A 9,860-nucleotide genomic window follows, 5' to 3' on the forward strand; every position below is an offset into this window, starting at 1 on the left:
TTGGGGGGTTTCAGTTTGGGGGGGCTTTCAGGGGGGTTGGAGAGTTATGGGGGGACTTGGAGGGGCTTCAGGTGTATTGGGGGATTATGGGAGGGTTTCAGGGGGTAGGGGGAGTTTGAGAGGATTGGGAGGTTTCAGTTGGTGGGAGTGGGGCTTAGAGGGGAGTTCAGGAGTTACGGGGGTTTTGAGGGGGCCTCAGGTGTGTTGGGGGATTAAGTAGGGGGCTTTCAGGGGGTAGGGGAGTTTGGGGGGGTTTCAAGGGGCAGGGAGGGGTTGAGGGGATTGGGGGGGTTCAGTTTGGGGGGGGCTTAGGGGGAAGTTCAGGAGTTATGGGGGTTTTGAGGGGGATTGGGGGGGGTTTCAGGGGGTAGGGGGGGATTTGGGGCTTTGTGAAGGGGTTTCTCTGAAGGCTGCTCTCTCCTTTCCCTTCTCCTTCCCTCTCTCTTTCCTCTCCCAACATCTTGGAATGCACGGTAAGCTGGACTCAAGAATTCTGGACAATCCCTGTTGTGCGGGAGATCTAGTTGGCCGAGGTTGAGTTTCCCGAGCGACCCTCTGGAATTGCCTGACTTTGGACCCAAATATTTGCTCCCAAATCCACCAAGGGACCTTTTCCCACCTCCTTGACCTCCCAAAACGCGCAGGTGGAAGGGAACCAAACCCCCAGGAACGTTGCCGGTTGTCTGGGATGAGTCACCCAACCTCCCCCTCACCGCCCTCCCCTTGTGCCCCCCGTGCCTGCACCCCTAGAACCGTGGTACAAACCCCACTCCTGTATTTGGCATTTTGGGGCACTCGGGGGGGTCACAGGGGTGGGGACAAGGGGGGGACACGACGTACAAAAGCCATGAGGGAGCTCCAGCCCCAAGAGGGTCCCTATGGCCACGGTGGGGGGTGGGGGGCACAGGGGGCCCCCCCCCTGCCCCGTCACAGCTCCCGGTCGGTGCTGCTGGACGAGCTCTTGAGTGGCACCGAGTCGAACCCGTCTGGCATCCGCTGTGGGGTGGGGACACTGAGGCACGGGGACAGCCTGTGGGGGGGAAACTGGGGCACGGGGACCCCCCCGTGGGGACACTGAGGCACAGAGACCCGCCAGAGAGGGGACACTGGGGCACGGGGACAGCCTGTGGGGGGGAAACTGGGGCACGGGGACCCCCCCCCGGTGGGGACACTGAGGCATGGGACCCCGAGAGTGGGGAAACTGAGGCACAAGATTCCCCTCCAGGGGAATCTGAGGCACTGAGACCCCCAAAAGCAGGGAAAGTGAGGCAAAAAGACCCCCCCCAGTGGGGAAACTGGGGCATGGAGGCCTCTAGTGATGGGGAAACTGAAGCACAGAGACATTATCCCCCCAAGGGTGGGGACACTGAGGCACTGAGACCCCTGGGGTGGGGACACTGAGGCACGGGGACAGCCTGTGGGGGGAAACTGAGACATGGAGACCCCCCGGGGGGGAACTGAGGCCCGGGGCACCCCCAAGCCCCTCCCCCGCTGCGGCTCCTCCGGCAGCTCCTCCCGGGCTGTGCCCCCTCGTTCCCCCCTTACCTTGGCCTTCAGGGCCCGGAGTTTCCCGAAAAGCGACATTTCGGTGGCAAAGAGCAGCTCGTCCTCGGCGTCCTCGCCCTCCATGATGGCGCAGCTGTCGGGGGACGCCGCCTCTCCCTCCCGCGCCGCCGCGTCCATCACCAGCTTGGAATACTTGTATTCCAGCCTGGGAATGCGGGAGGTGCCATCACCCCCCGAGGCGACAGTGACACCCCACCCCCCCCCTGCCCCGTGGCCGTCGCTCACTTTTGGGTCTTCTTCCAGAAATAGGTGGCGAGCACGGCCAGCAGCGCGGCCAGGCCTGTGCCCGTGGAAATTCCCACTTTGAGCCAAAAATCCACGCTCCTGCACGGCCGCGATTCCTGCGGGGGCAGCGCGACCCCCCCGTGACACAGCCGCGGCTCCCGCCACACGTATGTGGTTTTCTGGGGGGGTAAAGGGGCTTTAACAGGGTTTAGGGGGTCCTAAAACTCACCCCCGTGGGGCAGGGAGGGAGCTGGACCCCTGCCACATGGTAGTGGTTTTATGGGGAAGGGGAAATAGGGGCTTTAATGGGGGGGGGGGGGTCTCAAAGCCCACCCTTGTGGCGTCGGGGCAGGACCAGGACCCCTCCACACGTGGGTGGTTTAATGGGGGGGAAAGGACGTTTAATGGGGTTAAGGGTCCCCAAAGCCATCTTCGTGGCGTCAGGGAGGGACCTGGACCCCCCCCCCCCGGGTCCCACCACGTGTAGTTGGTTTCATGGGGCGGGGAACGGAGGTTTAATGGGGTTTAGGGGTTCCAAACCCCATCCCGTGGCACAGATGCACCTCCCCACACACGTATGGGGGTTTCTGGGGAGGGAAATGGGGTCTAATGGGGTGGGGAGTCTCAAAGCCCACCCCCGTAGCGTTGGGGCAGGATCGGGACCCCTCTGCGCGGTGGTGGTTTTGTGGGGAGGGGGAAAGGATGTTTAATGGGGTAGGGGGTCCCAAAGCCCATCTTGTGCCACAGCCATGGGGCCCCCACATGCGGGTGGGTTTCTGGGGGTGAAAAAGGGGTTTAATGGGGTTTAGGGGGTCCTAAAACCCACGCCCCCTGGCGCCGGGGCGGGACCAGACCCCTCCATGCAGGGGTGGTTTTGGGGGAAGAGGGAACAGGGGCTCAGTGGGGTGGAGGTCCCACAGCCCAGGCGGGTGGGTGGATTTCTGAGGAGGGGGAGAAGGGACTTGGGGTGGGGGTCCCGTACCTGGACACCCCCCATGCAGGCACCGGGGATGGCCCGGTAGTGGGAGGGGGTGCAGCGGGGACAGCCCTGCGGGGACACCCACAGCAGGTGGAAGGTGCAGCCATCACAGGTGCCTTCGGGGCATTTGCTGGGGGGGGACAAGGGGGGTCAGTGGCGGTGACACCATAGGGTGACACCACGGGGGGGGACAGGGATAGGAGCAGGAGGGTCCCCCAAGTGAAGCAACCCAGGGATGTCCCTCTCTGCCAGCAGGAGATGGGGGGTTCACCCTGGGGGTGCCCACAAAATCCCCCTGCGGGTCCCCAATGTCCTCCCCCCCACCTGAGGACAGCCAGGGTGACATCCCAGGGTGGGGGAATGGTGACAGAGATGTCCCCAAAGAGAAGCACCCCAGGCTCCCTGCCAGCACAAGATATAGGGTCACCCTGGGGGTTCCCCAAAGCCCCCCCTGGGGTCCCCAGTGTGTTCCACCCCCCCCCCCCACCTGGGGACAGCCAGGGTGCCAGTGACACAGCCATAGTGATACCCCACGCTCAAGACACTGTGACAGGGGTGTCCCGAAAGTGAAGCACCCCAGGGATGTGTCCCTCTCTATAGGTGATGTATGGGGGTCATCCTGGGGGTCCCCAAACCCCCTTGGCATCCCCGGTGTCCCCCCCCACACCTGGGGACAGCTGGGGTGACACCCCAAGGTTGGGGACATCACGACACCTGTGTCCCCAAAGTGAAGCACCCTAGGGACCAGCCCACCCCAGCAGGAGATGGTGGGGTCACCTTGGGGGTCCCCAAAGCCCCCACCGGGGTCCCCAGTGTCCCCCCCCACCTGGGGACAGCCAGGGTGCCACTGGGGGGGCTCAGGGGGTCACAGCGCAGGCGGAGGGTGGTGGCCCTGCCACTGGTGCAGGGCTGTGTGACATCATTGGACCTGCCAAGGGACACGGGGGGTCAGGGGGACACTGGGGACACGGTGGGGTGTCCCCCCCATCCCTGCCCCCACCTGAAGAAGAAGATGACGTCGGGCAGGTCGGAATGGCTGCCTGGGAACAGCTCCGGGGGGGACACGACGCCATCCAGCACTGCGCTGGTGGTGACACCTGGGGGACATGGGGCCATCCCCGTGGTGTCCCCGGGCCACCAACAAGTGCCAGGAGTGTCCCCAATCACACCAGGGTGTCCCCAGTCACACCAGGGTGTCCCAGCATTGCCGAGGTGTCCTTGTCCCATGAGGGTGTCCCAGTGCCACCAGGGTGTATGGCAGTCCCACCCGTGTCCCAGTGCCACCAGGGTGTCCCATTCCCAGTATCTCTCACCCAGCAGGGTGTCCCCCAAGGTGGCCCATTCCCAGTATCCCAGTCCTTCACCCAGCAGGGTGTCCCATTCCCCTTCCCAGTATCACATTCCCAGTGTCCCATTCCCGGTCCCACAGCCAGCAGGGTGTCCCATTCCCAGTATGCTGTTCCTGGTATCCCATTCCCAGTATCCCTCATCCAGCAGGGTGTCCCATTCCCATTCCCGATGTCCCATTCCTGGTGTCCCTCACCCAGCAGGGTGTCCCCCAGGCTCACGGGCTGGGAGGACACGGCCCCGCGGGCCCCGGCGCTGTCGGGGGGCACAACGATGGCCTGGCACACGTAGGATGTCACCCAGCGGGCGGGGGCCCCCCCCCGGCCCTGCGGCACCGAGTCGGCACACGAGGCCTTCTTCCTGCCCTGGGGACACACAGCATGCCTGGCACACGCCTGGCACATGCAGGGCACACACAAGGCATGCCTGGCACACACGGGGCACACGCGCAGCACGCACCTGGTACACACGGGGCACACAGGGGGCACACGCAGCAGAGTGTGTTCCCATGTGTGTACCCGTGTGCCTGTGGCCACCCTCCTATGTGCTCAGGCGTGTTGCCATGTGTGCACACGTCTGTTCCCGTGCCCCTCTCTGTGTTCCCATGTGTGCACACATGTGTTCCTGTGCCCCTCTCTCTCTGTGCCCCCCGTCCCACATGCCCAGCCGTGTCCTGGCCGTGCCTCACCTGGTGGCCACAGGGGCTGAGCTGGAAGCGGTGGCTGTAGCGCAGCCCCTTGGGGGTGAAGCTGGGCCCGGTGCCCACCCCCAGCCCCATGCCCAGTGCAGGGAACTCGTAGAGCAGTGTCCGGCCAGGCAGGGACAGGGACAGGCTGCAGTTGTTGTAGCACAGGGAGCGCAGCTGGGGACAAGGACACGGTCAGGGACCGGGATGGGGACAGGGAAAGGAGCACAGGGACAAGGAACGGGGACATAGGGACAAGGAACGGGGACATAGGGACAAGGGGTCAAAGACAGGGATAGTGGTCAGGGACAGAGGAACAGGGACAAGGAGAGGGGGCTCAGGGGTGGATGTGGCACCCACCGGGGACACCCCTGTGGGCACCACAGGGAGCTGGCACTGCCCCTCAGGGACAGGGGACATGTGGTGTCACCCACTGGGGTCATAAAATGTCACCCACTCAGGGTCACCCAGCTCACACTCACCCTGTCACCCCCCTGGGATGTCCAGGGGAGCTGATGTCACCCACCCTGTCACCTCCCTGGGATAGCTGGAGGGCTGGTGTCACCTCCCTGGGGACAGCTGGGGATTGGCATCACCCATCCAGGCATCACCCACCTAGGATGGCCGAGGGAGCTAGTGTCACCCACCCTGTCACCCACCCAGGATGGCCGGGAGGGGCTGGTGTCACCCACCCAGGGTCAGACACTATCACCTCCCTGGGAACAGCTGAAGGGGGCTGACATCACCACCCAGGCAGTGTCACCCGCCCAGGACGGCCGGGGGGACCTGGTGCCACCCACCCATGACGGTGTCACTCTCCTGGAACTGCCCAGTGCCGCCCCCGGGGAACCATTGGGGACACCCACCTGGTTGCTGCGAGTGCCGGGCCCGCAGGGGTGGCACAAGGGGGTCCCTCCCGAGGGGGGTCCCCGCAGGACAGTGCCGGGGGGGCAGGGCTGGCAGGTCCCCGTGGGGTCCAGGGCACTGCCAGGGGGGCAGGGGGCACAGGGGCCCGTGGGCTGGGGGGCACAGCGGCGGCAGAAGGAGGCCACCCCCCCCAGCACGTTGGTGACGTTGATGCTGTACAGCTTGGCCACGTCACCCGTGTAGCGCCGGCCCTGTGGGAGACACAAGTGTTACCAGAGCAGGAGTGTCCCCTGGAGTGTCCTCTGGGCAGGAGTGACCCCTGAGTGGGAGTGTCCCAGTGGATGGCTACAGGGAAAGGGGCAGTAATTCCCACTGTTTGGGGATTCCCTTGGCCTTCAGAATCTCCCAAAAGGGAGAAGAGGACACTCTTGGGACTTCCAAAGGGACGAGGGCACACTCCTGGGACTCTCAAAGGGAAGAGGGGACCCCCCAAAGGGAAGAGGAGACACCCCAGGAAACCCTCTAAGGAATATGGGAGCCCCTCGGGCCCTCCCCAAGGGAAGGGGGGACACCCTGGGACTCCCCAAAGGGATGAGGGGACCCCTCACCCGGCCCTCACCGGCTGGTGGTAGGGGGTGCGCTGGAAGGCCCAGGTGAAGCTTAGGGTGCCATTGTGCTGCACCACGTACGTGTAGGATCGTCGGCCCGTGGAGCCCCTCCACGTCTCCACCGGGCTGGTGGCGCGGGAGTTCACACCCTGCGGGGACAGCGACAGTGTCCCCTGCATGTCCCAAAGGCTCTCTGCTGGCAGGGACACTGGGGACCCCGAGGAGGGGCTCTGGGGACCCCCAAGGTGCCCCAAACCTCTCCTGCTGGCGGGGAGGGGCTGATCCCCCGGGTGTTTCACTTTGGGGACATCACTGTCACAGTGTCCTCAACTTTGGGGTGTCACCCTGGCTGTGCCCAGGTTTGGGGGAGGGACAGTGGGGACCCCGAGTTTGGGGACCCCCAGGGTGACCCCCCCCATCTCCTGCTGGGAGGGAGGGACACATCCCTGGGGTGTTTCACTTTGGGGACATCACTGTCACAGTGTCCTCAACTTTGGGGTGTCACCCTGGCTGTGCCCAGGTTTGGGGGAGGGACAGTGGGGACCCCGAGTTTGGGGACCCCCAGGGTGACCCCCCCCATCTCCTGCTGGGAGGGAGGGACACATCCCTGGGGTGTTTCACTTTGGGGACATCACTGTCACAGTGTCCTCAACTTTGGGGTGTCACCCTGGCTGTGCCCAGGTTTGGGGGAGGGACAGTGGGGACCCCGAGTTTGGGGACCCCCAGGGTGACCCCCCCCATCTCCTGCTGGGAGGGAGGGACACATCCCTGGGGTGTTTCACTTTGGGGACACCACTGTTACAGTGTCCCCCCCAAACCCAGTGTGATCCCCCTAAATACGTGTCCCCCCGCTCACCACCATGAATGGGGGACACCACTGTCACAGTGTCCCCCCAAACCCGGGGCGACCCCCCAAAGTGCCCCACTCACCACCATGAAGTAGAGCTCGCAGCCCACACTGCAGACAGTCTCAAACACGAAGGTGATCCTTCCCACCTCCCGGCTCTCCATGTCCTCCAGCACCGGGCTGGGAGGGCTGGGCACAGCGTGGGGACAGCGTGGGGACACTGCCAGCCCTGCCGCACGGCCGCACCCCCCGGCCGCAGGGACACCCCCTCACCTGAAGCCCGGCACCACCAGCGTGAGGATCATGAAGTCGCTGTCGGAGGCTCCGGCCGCCGTGTAGATGAAGTCCCCGGCTACCTCCCAGCCTGCGGGGACACGGCGGCGCTTGTGGGGCCCCGGCTGTGCCCGGGGAGGGGACAGGGAGGGGTCAGGGAGGGGACGGTCCCCTGTACCTGCGACGCCCTTGTACTCGAAGCTGATGCCGCTGAGCACGGTGGTCTCCATGTTGGGGGGCAGCACGTTCCACCACTTGTACTCCAGGCCCAGCGCAGGCTCCGTGCCCGGCGGGCACGACAGGCAGGCTGGGGACACGAGGGGACAACCCTGCACCGGGGTGGCACCCCCACCTCCCCCCCCCGGCAGTTCGGGGTGCCCCGGTAACCCCCCTGGGGGACAGTGATGGGGACAGTGATGGGGACAGGAGGGGACAGCCCTGCACTGGAGTGACACCCCCACCTTCCCCCCGGCAGCTCGGGGTGCCCCGGTAACCCCCCCTGGGGACAATGATGGGGACAGGAGGGGACAGCCCTGCCCCCAGGACGGCACCCCCCTCCCGCCGGCAGCTCAGGGTGTCCCTGTTGCCCCCCGGGGACGCTCCGGGGCGGCCTTACCGGAGCCGTTGGAGAAGGAGCCGCGGGGACAAGGCTGGCAGGAGCCCCTGGCACCCTTGGCAAAGCCGGGGTTGCAGGGGGGGCACCGCGACCTGCCCCCCGAGGGCGGCAGCCGGGCCGCCCGCGGCAGCTCCTCGCTGCAGATCTTAGGCTCTGCCCACTTGTACATCAGCTGCGTCTGCCGGGGCAGCGCGTGAGGGGGGGGACACCCACAGGGGACACCCGCAGGGGACGGGGGGGCCGCCCCGGGGGTCCCCGCGGTACCTCCCCGCCGGCGTCACAGGCCGTGTGGGTGTAGAAGAAATCCTTGTCCGTGCAGGGGGGACGCGGTTTGCAGGACCCCGAGCCAGGCTCTGCCGGGGGGGGAACACGGGGGTGAGGGGCCGGGGGACCTCAACGCTGTCCCCAACACGGGGGGGGTCCGTGTCCCCCCTCCCAGCCAAGGGACACCGGGTCCTCCCTGTCCCCTGCATCACCTTCCCCAGGACACCCCCACAGCACAATGTGGGGGGACAGGGGGACCCCCAAGGCCACCAACTCTGGTGTGGGGACTCCCGGGTGTCCCCTCTTCCCAGCAGAGGTGTCGGTCATGAGGGGACCCCAACCCACCACGGGATGTTGGGTCCTCCCTGCTCCCCACATCATCTCTCTCTCCCCCTGGGGCACGGACTGGGGGGGACAAAGGGACCCCTAAAGCTGCCACCTCCGGGTGTGGGGACCCCCAAACGTCCCCTCTCCCCAGTGCAGATGTTGGGCTTGCAAAGGGACCCCAACCCTGTCCCCACCGTGGGATGGCAGGTCCCCCCTGTTCCCCCACATTGCCTCTCCCTTCCCCAGAGCACAGAGTCGGGGGGACAAGGGGACCCCCAGAGCTGCCACCTCCGCGTGTGGGGACCCCCAGGGGTCCACTCTCAGCAGTGTAAACACCAGGCTCACAAGGGGATCCCAACCCTGTCCCCTCCACAGAATGTCGGGTCTCCCCTGCTCCCCCCATCACCTCTCCCATCCCAGACCGGGAGGAAAAGGGGCCCCCCAAAGCCGCCCCCCGCGGGCGCGGACACCCCGGGGTGTCCCCCCTCACCGGCGTAGGAGTCGGGCTCGCAGGGCTGGCAGGCGGTGGCCCCTTTCCCGGAGAAGGTGTCGGCGGGGCAAGGCTGGCAGGAGGCGGCGCCGGGCGCGGGGGCGAACGTGCCGGGCTTGCAGGGGAAGCACTCGGAGGTGAACGCGACCCCTGGGGAGGGCAGGGGGCTCAGGGGGGGCGGGGAGGGGGGCGCGAGACCCTCCCGGGCCCCTCCCTGCCCTCCCCCACCCACCTGTGATGCCGATGTTCCTCACCAGCACCGGTTTGGGCGCCTTGGACCACACGGAGAAGGCGGTGGTGCGCCAGTACAGCACGTTGTTCCCGCGGCTCAGCTCCACCTGGGAAACGGGGAGCCCGCTCGATCGGGGGGGGGGCGCGGCCGAGGAGGGGGTCGGCACCGCAGGGGGGTCCCGCTGCCAGGGAGGGGATGGGGACTATGGGTGGGTGGGGTCCCACTGCTGGGGGTGGTTGAGACCATGGGTGGGGGGTCCCACGGCCAGGGAAGGGGTTGGGATCATGGGTGGGGGGTTGGCACCAGGGATGGGGGGTCCCACGGCCAGGGAAGGAGTTGGAAATAGGGATGGGGGGTCCTGCTGCCGGGAAGGGGTTGGCACCACGGGGGGGGGTCCTGTTGCCGCGGGGGAGTTGGCACCGTGGAGTGTGTGGGGGGGGTCCTGCTGCCGGGAAGGGGTTGGCACCACGGGGGGGGGTCCTGTTGCCGCGGGGGAGTTGGCACCGTGGAGTGTGTGGGGGGGGTCCTGCTGCC

At 66.4% G+C, this 9,860-nt stretch overlaps 1 protein-coding gene across 1 annotated transcript in view; it reads right to left on the reverse strand.

The window, feature by feature from the left end:
• Positions 1-327: 327 nt before the first annotated feature.
• KIAA1324 (KIAA1324 ortholog) overlaps positions 328-9,860 on the reverse strand; it is a 15,254-nt gene continuing 5,721 nt past the window's right edge. Inside the window, exons 3-19 of the mRNA XM_017835503.1 lie at positions 9,327-9,451; positions 9,095-9,244; positions 8,278-8,366; positions 8,014-8,191; positions 7,576-7,704; positions 7,398-7,488; positions 7,208-7,313; positions 6,289-6,426; positions 5,669-5,920; positions 4,806-4,979; positions 4,314-4,482; positions 3,771-3,867; positions 3,597-3,698; positions 2,774-2,900; positions 1,792-1,970; positions 1,546-1,711; positions 328-996 (exon numbers count right to left, since the gene is read on the reverse strand). Coding sequence (XP_017690992.1) covers positions 928-996; positions 1,546-1,711; positions 1,792-1,970; positions 2,774-2,900; positions 3,597-3,698; positions 3,771-3,867; positions 4,314-4,482; positions 4,806-4,979; positions 5,669-5,920; positions 6,289-6,426; positions 7,208-7,313; positions 7,398-7,488; positions 7,576-7,704; positions 8,014-8,191; positions 8,278-8,366; positions 9,095-9,244; positions 9,327-9,451 — 2,341 coding nt within the window. The 3' untranslated portion in view covers positions 328-927. The remainder of the gene's footprint in view (positions 997-1,545; positions 1,712-1,791; positions 1,971-2,773; positions 2,901-3,596; positions 3,699-3,770; positions 3,868-4,313; positions 4,483-4,805; positions 4,980-5,668; positions 5,921-6,288; positions 6,427-7,207; positions 7,314-7,397; positions 7,489-7,575; positions 7,705-8,013; positions 8,192-8,277; positions 8,367-9,094; positions 9,245-9,326; positions 9,452-9,860) is intronic.

The sequence above is a fragment of the Lepidothrix coronata genome, unplaced genomic scaffold (assembly GCF_001604755.1).
Source record: "Lepidothrix coronata isolate B3197 unplaced genomic scaffold, Lepidothrix_coronata-1.0 Scaffold259, whole genome shotgun sequence".
NCBI classification, from domain to species: Eukaryota; Metazoa; Chordata; class Aves; order Passeriformes; family Pipridae; genus Lepidothrix; species Lepidothrix coronata.